Raw genomic sequence first — 16,765 nt, 5'->3', positions numbered from 1 at the left:
TCAGCCACGGACTTGAGCCAGAATCAGATTTATATTTTTTAATTACCCCAGTCTGTCTTCATACTTTACATACCTGATTACTCTAAGACAGTGCTTCTCAACCTTGCTCATGTTGTGACCCGTTGTGGTGACTCCCCAACTATAAAATTATTTCATTGCTACTTCATAACTTTAATTTTGGTATTGTTATGGATTGTAACATAAATATCTGTGTTTTCCAATGGTCTTAGGCGACCCCTGTGAAAGGGTCATGTGATGCCAAAGGGGTTGTGCCCCACAGGATGAGAAACACTGCTCTAAGAACTCCATGTACACATCCTAGGACATTCCCTTTACCCTGCTTTATAGAGTCATGGCAGTCCCAAGCTAGGGGCAATGCCTTCACCCAGGAGGGGCCTGTAGTCTGAGGGCACTCATTCACTTGGACCTTGGTTTCTGTACGCTAACAGGTTGAACCCAGAGCTCAAGCTGCTACACCCTCACCCCACCCACCCATCTGTATCATTCTTGAAGGTATGTTTCTTTCTGTCTTTTTAACAAGTACCACCTTTCAGTGGGTTTAGCGGGTTTCTTTGTAGCATCTCCATACTATATGTCATTGTGCTTCTCGCCTCCTCCTCCTCTCTCTACTCCTGTTGGGGATCCCTTCTTCCCTACAAACCTAGCTGCCTTTGGCTTTCCTGTTGAATGTATGTTTCTTCCTTCAATTTTATAATAAATTAAAAAAGAATTTCCTCAAATGGCTGCAGATCGCTGTCTATGAATACGAGACACCAACAGTCTCTATTTATGCCACTAGGACAAGGGCATTAACTAATGTTAAATACTTCTCCTTCACTCGCTCTGCAACTTCTCTTAAGGCTTGTTGAGCTCATCACTACAGCTGAGAATGAATGAATGAATGAATGAACAGGAATGGAGAGAGGAGAGAGAGGTGCAGGACGCCCACTCACCCCGGCTCTCGAGGCTGCTGCTCAGGCGCCGCTCGGCTGTTTCTAAGAGCTGTTTGCAGGTCTTCCAGAGCTGACACTGGCAGCAGGCTAGGTCAAACGCAGCCATGGCAGGGGGACTGAGGTCTTCCAGAACTTCTCTAAGAGGAGTGCTGGGCTCCATCAGGGTCGCATTTATCCAGAAATCTTCCTGGAGCGTGGGGATGGGGTCTTCGGAGGGGCTAAGGAGCTTGTCAGTCACGTCCGAGATGGAGTAAAACACCATTCCTGGGCGTGTAGCAGTGGAGCAAACAGCAAGGGCTAGGGTGAGTCTACCCGCCATGTGTCGTATGAGAAGTAGTTTGTGTGAGGCTCTCCTGCACAGGAGCTGTATACACTAACACTTTCATTGGGGCCCGCTCTTACAGAATCAAACTAAAGGTATGGAAAAAGGCCACAATAAACCCAGAAGGCAGCGACGAGGGAGCATGTTTTCCCAACAGGATATAAAGCAGGCCCCGAAAGATTCGGGTCAGGGTGGGCCAACTGGAAACACTCTCTGAATATATTGCTAAGAAAGCAAAGACAACACTACTGCTTTAAGAGCCCTACTCTATCAAAACCACTGAAAAGATGTACCTAAATATATTTTAAATAGGGGGCCAGGGAGATGTCAGTTCCAGGTCGGTGAGTCATAACAACCTCTGAACAAGCGGGAGGACTTGGGCATGTATTTTAAGTAGGGCTGAAAAGTTCCTGGAATCACATGTAAAGGGCAAGACATGATAGTACCCTGGTCTATGGAGTCTGGGGAGCAATGAGTGAAAATGTGGGGCAAGCTTCTGCTTTGAGAAAGAAGGGAAGCAGCTGTTGGATGTGCTGCCACAGCTGGGAACTGAGATGTGGTCCCCAGGCTGCAAACACTAAGGAGCGATTTTTCACTTTTAGGGACAGTCAAGTAATAGGCTTCACTGCTGGATGATTACACGAGACAGGAACAGCTCTTCTAATGCCTGAGCGAGTGATCCCAAAATGCACTGGCAGGAGTGGCTTCAGGGGCAGCCACGTGACCCCACCCACCCAGTCAGGGAGGCCGAGAGCAGCTAGGAAATGGCTGATTTTTGGGACGGGAGTCCTGCTTTCCATTTCTGGCGATTTCTTATGGAGATTTAGGTGGTTTCTTCCCTTATGCCGCCACCCCCCTCCCAGCTACCCGTCCACCTTTGATGTCAGGAAGGAAGACTAACCTGCAGCTGCAGCGCTGCCAATGGCTTGCAGAGTTGAGCGCCCACTGCCAGTGCGCCGAACGGTGTTGTTACCGCCATCGGAATTCTGGTTTTCAATCTTATGTTCCACCCGGGCCAGTTCCTGGATTACCTCCTGGTAACGCTCTACAAACATCAGCTCCCCAGCACTGGGTGAAGACTTTAGGTTGAACATGAATATCACCTGTCACGAGAAAGGGAGGGGTGTGGCAGTGGTAGGTCCATGTAGTCTGGGGATGTCTAGAAACAGGATGCTAGGTCAACTCATTTGACTATGGACCCAAGATGGCTATTTTAGAGCATCAGAGAGCATCTGGCTTATCTTTTAGAGACAGAAATTTTCTGTGTAGCACTGGCTGTCCTGGAACTCACTCTATAGACTAGGCCAGCCTCGATCTACCTGTCTCTTCTGCCCAAGTGCTAGGATTAAACGTGTGTACCACTTCACTCAGCTAGCACTGAAAGTTAAGGAGAGACAAAATACAAAACAGCTCATAGGAGTCCATTAACAAATGATCAAAGTTCAGAAGGATATAAGCAAATGTTAGCCGTGATTTCAGAGGAAACACCTATGGGAAATAAACAAGAAAAGACTTTTCCTACCAGGAATTTAAGTTATGTATGATATTATATTTTAGTTGCTATGGTGAAACACCATGACTGAAGCAACTTGGGGAGGAAAAGGTTTATTTGGCTTCCACTTCCACATCGGAGTCCATCATTGAAGGAAGTTGGGACAGGAACTCAAACATGGAAGGAACCTGGAGGCAGGAACTGATGCAGAGGCTGTGGAGGGGTGCTGTTCACTGGCTTGCTCAGCCTGCTCTCTTATAGAATTCAGGACCACTAGCCCAGAGGTGGTACTACCCACAATGGACTGGGCCCTTCCCATCAATCACTACTTTAAAAGTCCTGCAGACTTGCTTACAGCTTGATCCTATGGAGGCATTTTCTCAGTTGAGGCTCCCTCTTCTTTGATGATTCTAACTTGCGTCCAGTTGACATAAACCAGCACGGATATTATTTTATATCTAACACACTAACAAATTGTAAGAGTAAATCCTCAAGTGGCATGGCCACAACTACATTAATAGTTTGGTATTCTTTTAAATGTTAAAAATATATTTAGGAATACTCTTAATCCCACCTATAATTGGGAGGCAGAGGCAGGTGGAGCTCTGTGAGTTTGAGGCCAGCCTGGTCTACAAAGTTCCAGGACAGTCTCCAAAGCTATACAGAGACACCCTGTCTCGAAAAACCAAAAACACTTTTTATAATTCTATCGATTTATTTGTTTGTTTATAGAGAAAGTGTGTGGGTACGTGAATACCATAGCACACATGTGGAAGTCAGAGAGAAACTTGCAGGAGTTAGTTCTCCCCTCCAACCATGTATGTCCTGGAGGTCAAATTCAGGTTTTCAGGTTGGGTGGCAAGTGCCTTTACCTACTGAGACATTGCCCTAAAATATGTGTTGACTTACTAATTTAGGTAAGACCCCTTTCCTTCCTCTCCTGTCTCCTCCTTTTCTGAGGTAGGTTCTTATTCGATAGCCCAGGTTGCCCAAATTCACAGCAGTCACCCTTCTTCAGTGTTGGGCTCACCAGCGGCAGCAGCCATGTCCAGCTATGAGAATTTTTCTTAAGGAAATAACTCCAAAGGCTTTACAAACAAGAGTGATCACATTTCCACAGCATTATTATAAGGCTGAAAGCAATCTGTGTGTTGCATAGAAAGTGACTTAAATGCAACATGAGTAGATGACTATTGTTGGAAAAATATTGGCCAAAAATACATATCTTTAACATTGGCTTTCTTTCTTTCTTTCTTTCTTTCTTTCTTTCTTTCTTTTTTCCTTTCTTTCATTTTTCTTTTCTTTTCTTTTTTTTTTTGGTTTTGTTTTTTTCAAGATAAGGATTCTCTGTGCAGCTCTGGCTGTCCTGGAACTCACTCTGTAGACCAGGCTGGCCTTGAACTCAGAGATCTGCCTGCTTCTGCCTCTCAAGTGCTAGGATTAAAGATGTGCAGCCACCACTGCCTGGCTTACATTGGTTGTTTCTATATGATAGTGTTAATAGTATCAAAAGTAATTTTATTTTCTTGGTAACACTGTTTGTAATACATAAAACTTGTTTTGTAACTAGGTTAAAAATATTTAGGGGAGAAAGCATCATGCAAACTCCTAGCCAAGTTGTTCAGGTTGAAGAAAGGCTGGGAAGTAATGACAACAACAACAACAACAACAACAACAACAGAGCAATGAGATCCAGGATCTGTTTTTTATCCAGGAATATAATTCATGTAAATCCCAGCATGTGTGAGACCCTTGGTTCCATCCCCAGCACTATAATAACAATAACAAAAGAAAGGGTTTGGTGGAGGGGTCCCCTGTCATGTCCAGAGGCTTCTAATTACGAAAGAAGGAAATCTAAAAGGAAAAGGGAAGTTAAGGAAAGACCATCTCAGCATGGAGATTTCTTCTAGAACAACTGGACTCATGCCATAGGATATTCTAACCTAGGGACCAGCATTAAGTTAAAAAAAAATTCACAGAGCATTTGAAGCATAGAAGAATGGTACTTAATGCTACTGAGTTTAAACAACCCAGGGTTCCTGTATTTCTCCCAGCTCCTGTATAATCGTCTTAACCTTACTATGAGGTGGGAGAAGCAGGAATTATACTGAGCTACAATTGTCCATAGAGGATCAAGGCTCAGAGAGCTTGTGTTGTTCTGACTGCTATTCCAGGGTTATTTTTCCTGTATTCTATGGCACTCCAGTTTGTCAGCCCCTATGCTGTACATGGGACTAAACTGTTGTTCTGTGTATTACCAAAAGCTATCTGCATTATGACTTTTAACTATATAAAAACATAGGTATGTTCACAGGAGTATGGAGCAAGAAACAAAAGTTTTACTGTTCAGAGGTGGTGGTGAGATTGTGGCTATTTTAGTTTGTTAAAACACTGCTTGTATTAAGAAAACAAATAGCTCAGTGTCTCTAAACCTGCAGCGCCGAGCACTGGGCCTGCACACGTGGAAATTCCTTTCTGTCTTTTTCTGCTCCGTGGGACTCCCCAGCAAGTACTCTCAGGTACTTTTGGGGTCACATGCATTTAGCTTTCCTGGAGGCACAACATGACAAACAGTCAGGGGCTGATGTAGCATGCTTTCCCGTGAGCAGTCTCCTGTTACCTGGTGGGCTTCTGCGAAGTTCCCCCTGAGGATACAGGATGCCAGCAGTGACTCCGGTGGGGAGAACATCATGGGGATGATGGAACTCTGAGGTTGCGGCTGCAACCGGCTGTCTAGCTCCACCTGCCCAGACACAGTGCTCAGACTCCCCTCTGGTGGGTGAAAAACATTGGACATAGTCGGGAGAAAACATAAGAGCTGTCACCTCTCCCCACAATCCTATATTTTCTGTAAATGGGTCTTGTTTTTTGTTTAAATGGAGGGTAGGCGTTTGTCACCATCTTAGAATACAAGTAACAACGATCTCCCTTGAATAACCACCTTTTTCTCTCTGCTGCTGGGCAACTTAACTAAGAGAGAAAGCCTTTCCCCTTTGCCTAGCTGACATCTCCGATATGCAGAATAAACCTTGAACCTAGGTTCAGTTCCTTCCGGTGTTCACACCACAGGGCACGGCAAGTCTGGACATGGGCAAAGCTGCCTGAAGTTAACATCTGTCTGGGACCCAAATACCTGAAGTACTTGTGCTCAGCTCACTGCTGGTACTCTCCAGGGATGGGTTGGGGCCTCTTTCCCGGCCATCTAGAGGTAGAAGAGCGAAATTCGGCCATCAGCTCCTTATAGCCTATAAACCGCAAGGTCAGTCTACTAGCCAAGCTCTGGGTTAGACTGAGGATGAAGGGTGACTACAGTGAGGATGGGTGGCAGGGACGATGTGGTCCCAGAGCTCTCTGGGTAACAGCCTATACCAGTGGTTTTTACCACGTGGGTGGGGTCTTAGAGTCCTAGGAGCTAGTGACCACCATCTGCTGACTAAGAGCCAATAGGCTGCATGACATTTTCTAATATACAGGATGTGGCTTGCCCTGATGCAAGCCGAAGAGGAAAAGCGGCTCAGCGTCAGCTTTCCTAAGTGCTGAGACTTGCCAATGGAGGCTGCCTGTCCCTTTGTGTGGCCCTATAGAGGCTGTCAACCATCAAGGGAGTCCCCTTGGCGCACTACTGAGGCAGCCCCGTGGAAAGATGAGGTACCTGTGGGGAAAAGGAGACGGAAGACGTGTTCTAGGTCCGTAGGATGCAGGTGGACGCAAACTCAGCCTATGTCCCAAACCAATCACTGAGCAGCTTCAGCGCCGTGGCAACACTGCCAGGCAGTTTTTTCACGTTTCTCTTACGGCATCCCTTCATCTCACTCAGGGTGTTTACAGTGTGTGTGTGTGTGTGTGTGTGTGTGTGTGTGTGTGTGTGTGTGTATGTCATTGTGTATATGTGAAAGGATGTGCATGTTGTGATGTGTGGGAAATTTCAGGATGGCTATGTAAGACACTGTTACGACCTGACGGGGGAAGGGGTGGGACTAGGAGGATCCTTCCGACTTTTGTTATTTTGACAATGTACTCTGCCTAAAAGAACATTAGACAAGCAAGCATTGGCATGCCTCTTTGTAGGTGTGTGGGAACCAGACTCGAGGAGAGAAAAGAGAGGTTGTGGATCACCTGCCCGGTTTCTTCTAGTCCGGCGACCTCGGCGGAGACTAGAGTGCCTTGTGGCAATGGGCCGGTATCTTCGGGAAGGTTGGTCTTCTGCAATAGCAAACACAGACACAGTGTCTAGTTTTGATGTGACCTTTTGTGGAAGCAGGCAGGGGTCACCTTTGCTAAGCTCTGAGATGTTGAGAAGTCTGACAGGTCCCCGAATTCGGGTGTGGCTCCCACGTGCCCACCCCGCGCCCACGTCGTGGAACTTTCCTCCTTTTCTCTTTTCTGTCCCCCTTCACCCACCTGAGCGCTGGTTGCTGGTTACCACCTTGTATCGCCACTGGGCCTCGGAGAGAACCTTTGAGAAGCGGTGCAGGCGGCTCTGCAGTCCATCTCTGCCTGCGGAGCCGGAGCCGCTCTGGCCTTCCAGCAGTTTTGTCTCCTCGGGAGTGCTTCGGCTGCCAATCTCATCGAGCTGCTCCTGAACAAGGCTGAGGAAGGCTCCTATGGCGAACTCATCGGCCAGGAATCCACTGAGGCCACTAGTAAAGTGCTTTAGGTCCAAGAAGCTGTGCTTGTGAGGCCCCGGCGAACTGTCTTTTGGCTCTGCCTTTGGACAGCTTGGCATTGTGTGCTCAAGACTCCTGGGTCCCAGGGGACCCCGCTCTGCCTTCCTCTCGGGTGGGGCTATGTGCTGAGGGCTCTCTGTAGGAGACCTCAGGCCCAAGGAGCCCTTCCCCTCCATGTCATCGTCTTCAGCATAGTCCTCGGGCAGGTGAGGCTCTGCGTGGAGATCGGCAGAGGTGACGAGGAGCAAAGAGAAGATGTTTTCGAGAATTTCCAGGCACAGAGAATCGGGGATACTGCGGAGATACTGTCGGCATCTGGCCAGGTATGTTGTGAAGAGATGGGAAGCACCTAAGGAGGATGGGTAAGAGCAGAGGCCGGAGGGAGAGGAGAGAGAGCAAAACACTAAAAATCAGCCCACTGAACACTCCCTCTGTTTCTGCTCTTCCCTTATTTTGGGGTCATTCCTTACCTCCGACAAGTACTTCCTATTCTAGGAATTAAGGTAACAACATGGACTTCTCACCTCACAATTCTATTTTAACCTGTTTAATCTCAGGCTGCCTAGGTCTTTTAAATGTTTGATATTCAACAAGGGTGTGGTAGTACAATTCTGATCCCAGCATTCAGGAGGCTGAGGAAGGGGGATTGCCACAAGTTTAAGGCTACCTTGAGCTATAGCATGAAACTCTGCCATAAGAAAACAAAGGGACTGGAGAGATGACTTAGAGGCTCAAAGCACTGGCTGCTCTTCCGGTTTGATTCCCAGCACCTCCATGATGGCTCACAACCTCTGAAATGCCAGGTTTTTTGTTTTGTTTTGTTTGTTTTTTCCCCCGAGACAGTGTTTCTCTACTTCACCCTGGCTATCTTGGCTGTCCTGGAATGCACCCGTAGATCAGGCTGGCCTTGAACGAAGATCCACCTGCCTCTGCCTCCTGTGCTGCCATTAAAGGCGTGTGCCTTTTTTTTTTTTTTTGTTTTTTGAGACAGGGTTTCTCTGTGGTTTTGGAGCCTGTTCTGGAACTAGCTCTTGTAGACCAGGCTGGTCTCGAACTCACAGAGATCCACCTGCCTCTGCCTCCCGAGTGCTGCCATTAAAGGCGTGCGCCTCCACCACCCTGCTGAAACTCCAGTTTTAATCTGATGTTGTGTTCTGGTCTCTGTGGGAAGCAGCCATGTGCATGGTGCACAGACATACATGCTGGCTAAACACCTACATGTATTAAAAAAAAATCTAAAAAATACATTTAAAAGAAGAGAAGGAGGAAAAGGAAGAAGAGAAGGAAAAGCAGACCTAAGCATGCTATTTCAGGCCTGTAATCCCAGTGCTTGGGAGGCTTAAGAGTTTGAGGCTAAATCAGGTTACATCAATTTCCATTTGTACTACACAGTACGACTTGGAAGGAAGGAAGGGAAAAGGAAAAAAAAAAACTCGTAAGTATGTTCTATTTGGAGTACTGTGTCTTAAAACTGAGCTTCAATTTATATATCATATACATAAATATACATAATATATAAAGATATAAACTGTGCAGGTAAGTTTGAACCAGAGTTGCTTTATTATATTAAAATATCTATCAATTTATGTATTTTACGTATGTGCGTGTTTTATCTGCATGTACATGTGTCATCAGAAGAGGGTGTCAGATTCCATGGGTCTATAGTTACGGGTGACTATAAACTGCCTTGTAGGTGCTGGGTGTTCAACCGGAACTGGAAGAGCAGCCAGTGCTCTCTCCCCACTCTCCGCAATCACGGGTTCTCTGTGCAGCCCTGGCTGTCGGAACTCACTCTGTAAACCAGGCTGGTCTTGAACTAAGAGAACCACTTGCCCCTTCCTCCTGGGTGCTGGGACTAAGGGCAATGTGCTACCACAGCCAGAGCTCTTAACTATAGAGCCATCTCTCCAGAAATGGCATTTCTCCTGAAATGCTATTCTTACCATGGTGTCTAGCTACAAAAAGTAAACCATTTGCCAAATACTATGTTAGATGATCAGATTAAGATCCATTAAGATATAAGCAAGTCCCTTTGATGCAGAGGCTGATAAATGGATAAAATTGTTCCTGCGTACTTTCAAATCAAGGGCACTCCATCTTGGAAGGAAATGGTAATCACACAAAGCAGTCCCTGGGAGAGATGCCTGCATACGCGGGGGATAGGAACACTCTGTACCTGCGGGGGGGAGGGAATCGTTGCCTGGCTCTGCCACGGCCAGGTCCTCGGAGGCAGAGGCGATGTCTCTGCAGTCCTGGCACTGAGCGTGCTGGTGTGAGTTCACACAGAGGGCATAGATAGCATACTTCATGGCACAGAAGCCCTGGTAGAGGGTCAGGCTCTGACACGGGCTCAGGTGCTCGGGGGCTGAGGCATCACGGGTATCTGAAGCAGAGACACGGGCAGAACTTGAGAGTTAGCCTGTTAAGGCATGAGCAGCGAGAATGACTGAAGCAGAGGGCTGACCTGTAGTTCTTACCCTCCTGCATGTCTGACCTGCAATGTCCCAGGCCTGTTCCCTAATCAAAACCAGCTTTGTCCTCTTTGCTTTGCTTTTCTCTACCAGTCTTCCTTCTAGATGATACATGGCCTCCATTGCCTGGACTCTAACTTATATTCCACATGGTTTGTACCCAGTCATGGTCCTATTACTGCTCTTTCCAGGTTTAAGTCCCAAGCTCCAAGTGCATCTCAATGGGTTCAGAGGCCAAATATCAAAAGAAGCCTTTTACACTTCTCACTGTGAATCAGAATCCTAGTTCTTCTAGGAAATTTGCCAAACAAGTTTCCCATCTTTATGGGGGGTGGAGGAGGAAGAAAAAAAAAAAAAGAATGTGGAAACACTGGTTTGTGGTAGGTCCTTTTGCAAAGCAAGTCAAATCAATATCTCCCTGCTGGAAACATCTGTTCTCACCTGAGGAAGTTCCCGGATCTGTGTGACACAATGCGGCCAAACTATGGCCAACTCACCATGCTCTTGTTGGAGATCCTTAGCTGGCACTTTCTGAAGGAGCTTGAGGACTTCTTCCTCTCTGAGGGCTGGAAGGTTTGTGAGGTGATGGAGAGAGTAGAGCACGGAGTGGCTGTCTCCACCATGTAAGTGACACAAGAGCTCTCTCTTTGGTATGAGGCTGCTAGAAGGCAAAGTCGGAAGGATGGACAAGGAGGCGGGTTTATATTATTGCCCTGAAGAGAGACAACTCTCTTTCCTCTTGTTCTTCTTCTCTGGCCTCTACTACTTCGGGTTTCACCTTCTCAAACTATTTTATTAGGTTTAGGATAAAAAGTAACATTTATCCATGTCCACCTTGAGGAATTATAGCCATCAAGTTAGTGGCTTGTCTGGAAAGGATCTAGGAAGGGCCTTTCTGCCCAGTGGAGTCTAAGAAGGACCTGAAGATCCAAGTCCCTGAGTTCTGTACTCTCTGTAGCTTTCAAATAAGCTTCTTTGGTTTATTCAAAGAGTCCCTCCCTACACACTCCTCCACCTGCTTCCGGAGGCATTAGTGAGGTTAACGAAGAACAAAATGGAAACTCATGGAAACTCAGATCTAGGCGAAGGTAGGTCTTCCTATGTGACCTTGGCTGGCCTAGAACTTGCTATGGAGAACGGGCTGACTGTGAATTCAGAGATCTGTCTGCCTCTGTCTCTCAGGGGCTGAGATTAAACTGTAAGCCACCATGTATGACCCTTAGTGTTTAAAGCAACAATCATGTCTGGATCTACTTTGCCAGAATGTTGTAAGAGGCTTAGCACAATGCCTGGCCTATAGTACATGCATGCGTAGGGATTGTCAGCTGCTGTTCTTTTGGATTCCAAATTATCCTTTGGCCATTAGGTCACAAACAGAAGCTAATCATTACTTAGGTTTTCCCCAAACCTACTTTAACAGATGGAACAATTATTTGTATCTGTCCAGCATAATAAAAAAAAATTTTTTTTTCTGAAATGGAGTATAGGGTTGAGTGTGCCCCAGGTATGGTAGGAAGGGGGAATGACTTTGACAGGGACATACCTGCTCTGCTGTACACACCACTCCAGGACTTCTAAGTGAGCCCACAATCCTTCACAGGCATCCCTGAGAAGCTCATCATGGCCTTGGTCCTATGTCAACGCAGGAGAAACAAATACTGACTTAGGCTTCAGACACTGTGGCTGACTGTGAGACTAGGAACTCTTCTAGGTCCAAAGCCCCAGGGCATTTGCTTCTGGAGCACCCTAGGGCGCTGCACGAGTTACCTGGGTCCTGTAGAGTGTTTGGAGTAATCGTTTAGCTGATTCAAGGCTCTGGCAGTGTGTCCAGCCCAGGAGCACGAGCAGGTGGCTGAGAGGCCGGAATTCTCGATCAAGCAGGCACCCAAGGCTTGGGAAGTCTTCCTCTTTCAACAGGGTTAGTGCCGTTACCTGTAAGGCAAAGGTTACCTGCTTACCTGAACTGGAAAGAATTAGTTCCAGTTTCACTAGGGTAGCCAGTTACATAAAATTACAGTTCACAAAAGTACGTTCTAAGCATTTTGAAGTGAGGGACTGACTTCTCTTGTAACCCCATCTCTTAGCATAGCCCACAACCTACAAGTTGAGATTCACAAATATCTGTTGAAGTAAATGAGGTTCGGCTGCAATTTAGAAGGCAAGAGTTAGAGCAATTAAATTTCCCTGCCAGCTAGGCCTTGAATTGCTGCCGTGGCCTTTGCTGTCTACATCCCCCAGAAAGCTGACACACAGCCAACATCTTACTTCCTACCAAAGGTTCAACCTAAAGTGGCTACAGCATCAACTAGGAATGGAACTGGCTCTCAGAGGCCCCTCTCCCCAAGGACTTCGGGATGGCAACCAGATGACTTGCCACTGATTAGACTGTAGGAGTTGGATATGTGAGTGAGAGAGAAACAGAGAAAACCCAAATAGCCCTGGGAGAGTTCTGGGTTCTTCTATGGCGCACAGGAATGAAGCTCGACTCACCAGGATCTGTTCCAGGAAGTGTTTGTTGTTGCTCAGGCAGTAAAAAAAGGCCATTTTCCAGGCGTGGGCTGGGTCGGGGGTGGAGAACAGGGCCAGCATTGCCCGCTCAGGATCTGGATGATCTGGGGACCCTGAACATCACACCGGGAGGGTTACTAATGAACAGCTCCTTTTTTGTCATGCAATAGTCCACACTGAAAACCAGCCAGTCCGAGACTAGGCACTTGTATTTACTTACTTAAAATGTATCATTATTATTGTTACATTGTATGTACATGCATGTGCATATTATGGAGGTCAGAGGACAATGTTGGGGAGTCCATTCTCTTCTCCTACTCTTATGTGGGTTCTAGGGATCACACTCAGATCACTGGGCCAGTGTGGTAAGTAGAAGCACCTTTAGCCACTGAGCCATCTTCCTAGTCCAAGAGTAGACTCTTGCAAAAGTTAAACTCTACTGTTTACACTTTATCTGAAAGATGTTTCAATCTTCTCAGTAGTTTCTGCAAAGCTCTCTTTTGCTCCTGCTATTTCTTTAAGCTATGCTTTAAACAAACAAACAAACAAACAACAAGAAAATGCTCTGTGGTTTTGCTTAGCCTCTCTTGTGTTGGACAACAAGCAGGCACAATACTAGTTCAGAACTTCAGAGGGGACATCAGAATGACTAAATTACTAAAGGAGAAACAGCAAAAGACACACACCTTTTCCTGGAAGTGTGGCCTTTGGTGTCCTTTCTGTCACCTTCTCTGCATAGGTTTGGCCGTAGAGGGACAGTAGGCCCCGTCCAGCCTTGTGTAACAGGCAACCAAGCAGCCGCTCCTCCCGCAGGGGACTGCCCTCAGTCCTGCAGGTCTCTAACAGTTCCTCACAGAGGACCCGCCATTCACTTTCTGGTGGCTCGCCAGTGCAACATAGAGCCTGAAGGGCTCCACAGACAGCGTCGGCCACCCCAGGGGGCTGAGGGGCAGGGTCCCGAAGGGTCTGTAGTGCCTTTCGAATGCGATCCAGCAGTGTCTTCTGCAGAGGGCTGTGACAGAGGCTGGTGCTGTGGTGATCTACAAGCAGGAGCTCCAACAGGGCCTGGGCTAGCTGGGGGGCTTGCTTCAGAACATCCCAGAGCACGGACACAGCTTCAGGGCTGAGCTGAGGGGCCCCGCTCTCCCACCTCTGGCTTCTGTCCGGTATGCTGTCTACTGGACTTTGTGCTATGGTTTCAAACAGCTCCTAGGTGGAGAACGAAGACAGGGAGTGCGGTGACCACCAAGATGGCGATGACCTGTGTGCCTTGATGGCTCAGCAACCATAGCAAACATTTCTGTAGGTGTCTGTATAGCTAGTAACTATCGAGGCTCTTTACAGAAGAACCAAATCAACCATGATGACAATCTCCAGAAGCAGACACCATAGTTATTCCTGTCTTACTGAGGAGACTGAGGTTAACAGTGATTAGCTCAGCCACCCAAGCCCCACCCCCACTCTCCTCAACGTTTGTTAGTGACCTAATTAAGACTATACTTTTATAGACCAGGTGGGTAAGGCATTATGTACACCTTATACACAATTTAATCTAATTTTAAAGACATTTTAAAAATATTTATTTATATTTTTATTATGTATACAATATTTTATCTGTGTGTATGCCTCAAGGCCAGAAGAGGGCACCAGACCTCATTATAGGTGGTTGTGAGCCACCATGTGGTTGCTGGGAATTGAACTCAGGACCTTTGGAAGAGCAGGCAATGCTCTTAACAGCTGAGCCATCTCTCCAGCCCAATTCAATCTAATTTTTGAAGGAACATTACATATCAGCTTTTAACTACTGATCTGAATTCTGTCTAAGTTTTAAGACATAATCCATTTTTTATCCTCCCATAAAACCCTTCTGCTGTGGTTTGACTGTGTACCTTAAAAGTTCATTGTGTCAGTAGGCAGGTATGTGGCACATACCTGGAAACACAGAAAGCTAAGACTTTGTGCCCAGCCTGGGCTATATGCCGAGATGCTGTCTCAAAGGAACCACAGCAAAGTAGTTCATGTGTTACTATTTGGAGACTGAGCCTTTGGGAGAGTTAAGATTAGATGAAATCTAATCTCAAGGCCGATCCCCATGGTATCAGCAGCTTTGTAAGAAGAGAGACCCCTGAGCTAGCACACCTGTCCCCTCTCACTTCGCGATGCCCTCTGTCATGTTACGGTGCAGGAAGAAGGCCCTTCCAGATGCCGAGCAGACACCAGTGTTGTGCTGTTCTTCAGTATTCCAAGCCATGAACTAAACAAATCCGCTTTATAAATTACCCAGCCTGTGGTATTTGGTTACAGCAACAGACATCAGGCACTTGCTTAATGTTTTTAAGTCACACACCTTTGAACAATTGAATACCGTATGGTTTATTAAAAATATGTCTCCTGTGTATTAGCATAATTAGGTATTGAGTCTGCCTCCTCAGCTAGCCTGTGAGAAGCATGACTCTCTATAGACTGCTTATATAGGCAGACTGAAGGAGAAAGGGGCACAGGGATGTGCATTGTTTTCTACACCTGTAGATGTTGTTCAGGGATGGCTCTTTATGAAGAGTTTTATTAAGACTCTTTATTCATGAGCCCTTGAACTAATACAAGTCAGTTCTCAAGTAAGTCCTACCATAAATATATCTTATCTGATAGCAGGGTCTTAAGAAAACAAATATGGCCGGGTGGTAGTGGCCCACGCCTTTAATCCCAGCACTTGGGAGGCAGAGGCAGGTGGATCTCCTCGAGTTCTGAGTTCGAGGCCAGCCTGGTCTACAGAGTAAGTCCCAGGACAGCCAAAACCATGATAATGGGCTGGGGTGTGGATCAAGGACAGAGTGATTGTCTAGAATGTACAAGACCCTGAGTTTGATGCTAACAAAATTTAAAATAAATAAATGAGGTATTGAGTCTTAATAAGTAGCAACTGATGTATATATATTATAATATGTAATATATTTCTATATAGATATAGTTATATGTATCTATAGGAAAAGATCTAGTAATTGATAGACAATATAAAAATAGTATCTATATCAGTCTATAGATATCTATAGATATGGATAACTATATCTATATATTATCTATCTATTGATTGCTAACTTTTTGGGGGATGGCAATTGAGACAGGTTTTTACTATATAGCTCAGGCTGGCCTTAAATTCTTGATTATTGGCATATGCAATCATGCTTACCTAGACAAAGAGAACATTTAGTTGGACTCTACCTCTAGAAGGTTGGTACAATGATAAGTGTATCTGTTATAGAAGACAAGTCTATAAAATATTCATTTCTTCCTTCAAATTCCTATCGTCTACTCATCAACAGTTCAAATATCTTAAATTAAACACAAGTAATGAGTTTTTTCTAGGTGAAATTTAAAGAACAATTGATTGCCTGCTACGATCAGTTCTGCTGGGCAATCTGCTTCCAGAATTCCAAAGTCAGGTAAGTTATACTCATTCTAAAGTCACCTGGGAGGGGCCTGCCTATCGCTTTCTCTGAAAACAAAGAACAGTCAACATCTTAGAGACCTGTCTCCCCAATGGCCCTGAAAATTAAACTTGTTGAGTGACAGCAGATAAACCTCAGTCTTTCTTACCTGGAGGATGTTCTCTGGAATGTCACCTTGGAGGTCTTCTGATAAAAAAAGAAACTCAAGTTTTCTCCGGAAAACAGCAGAAAGTAATTTCTAGAGGAATACACAATTATAGAGGTCAGGCATATGCTTTGCTTGACAAATACAATTTCTCGTTAGTTACTCTTATTTCTGCTATTTCTCTAAGATAAGGTACTTTTAACCATTACACCCCTGGATGCATTTAAAAAAATATTTATTTTTATTTGACTGTATATGGATGATTTAGGTATGTCTGTGCACCATATGCAAGTCTGTTGCCTGCAGAGGGCAGCAGAGGACATCAGAATCCCTGAGACTGCAGTTACAGACAATTGTGAAGTGCCATGTCCGTGCTGGGAATTGAACCTGGGTCCTCTGGAATAGCAGCCAGTGCTCTTAACCTCTGAGCCATCGTTCCAGTGCCTCTGGATATGGTTTTAGATGTTCTCCTTTGGAAATCAAGTTGACTAAACTTGAACATTCTTTAAATTAATATGCAGGGGCTTGGAAAGATTGCTCAGTTAGAAAAGTGCTTGTCCACAAGCATGAGGACCTGAGTTCAGATCCCTAACACCCACATTAAAAAAAAAAAAGGGCTAGGAGTAGTGGTCTATACCATTAATCCCAGCCCCTGCCTTTAGTCCCAGCGCTTGGGAGGCAGAGGCAGGAGGCCTCTGTGAGTATGAGGCCACTATAGTATACATAGTGAGTTCCCAGTCAGGCAGAGCTACACAGTGAGA

General features: G+C 45.8%; 2 protein-coding genes across 4 annotated transcripts in view; one reads left to right on the top strand and one right to left on the bottom strand.

Annotated features, from left to right (window-relative positions):
* The window catches only part of Rad51b (RAD51 paralog B), a 599,994-nt gene that overhangs the window by 43,733 nt on the left and 539,496 nt on the right, over positions 1-16,765 (top strand). The window lies entirely within an intron of this gene.
* The window catches only part of Zfyve26 (zinc finger FYVE-type containing 26), a 61,105-nt gene that overhangs the window by 38,687 nt on the left and 5,653 nt on the right, over positions 1-16,765 (bottom strand). For 2 of the 3 annotated variants that reach the window (XM_050158435.1, XM_050158434.1), the window contains exons 4-16: positions 16,008-16,097; positions 13,100-13,622; positions 12,396-12,526; positions 11,673-11,837; positions 11,449-11,537; positions 10,403-10,566; positions 9,611-9,817; positions 7,169-7,783; positions 6,884-6,970; positions 5,901-5,969; positions 5,388-5,539; positions 2,177-2,378; positions 954-1,217 (exon numbers count right to left, since the gene is read on the bottom strand). In XM_050158435.1, the coding sequence (XP_050014392.1) occupies positions 954-1,217; positions 2,177-2,378; positions 5,388-5,539; positions 5,901-5,969; positions 6,884-6,970; positions 7,169-7,783; positions 9,611-9,817; positions 10,403-10,566; positions 11,449-11,537; positions 11,673-11,837; positions 12,396-12,526; positions 13,100-13,622; positions 16,008-16,097 (2,758 nt within the window). The remainder of the gene's footprint in view (positions 1-953; positions 1,218-2,176; positions 2,379-5,387; positions 5,540-5,900; positions 5,970-6,883; positions 6,971-7,168; positions 7,784-9,610; positions 9,818-10,402; positions 10,567-11,448; positions 11,538-11,672; positions 11,838-12,395; positions 12,527-13,099; positions 13,623-16,007; positions 16,098-16,765) is intronic. The other variant, XM_050158436.1, reaches the window with a different exon arrangement.

Source organism: Alexandromys fortis, unplaced genomic scaffold, assembly GCF_014885135.2.
Source record: "Alexandromys fortis isolate MF-2015 unplaced genomic scaffold, M_Fortis_MF-2015_v1.1 scaffold_99, whole genome shotgun sequence".
NCBI classification, from domain to species: Eukaryota; Metazoa; Chordata; class Mammalia; order Rodentia; family Cricetidae; genus Alexandromys; species Alexandromys fortis.
This window is presented reverse-complemented; position numbering and strand designations above follow the sequence as displayed.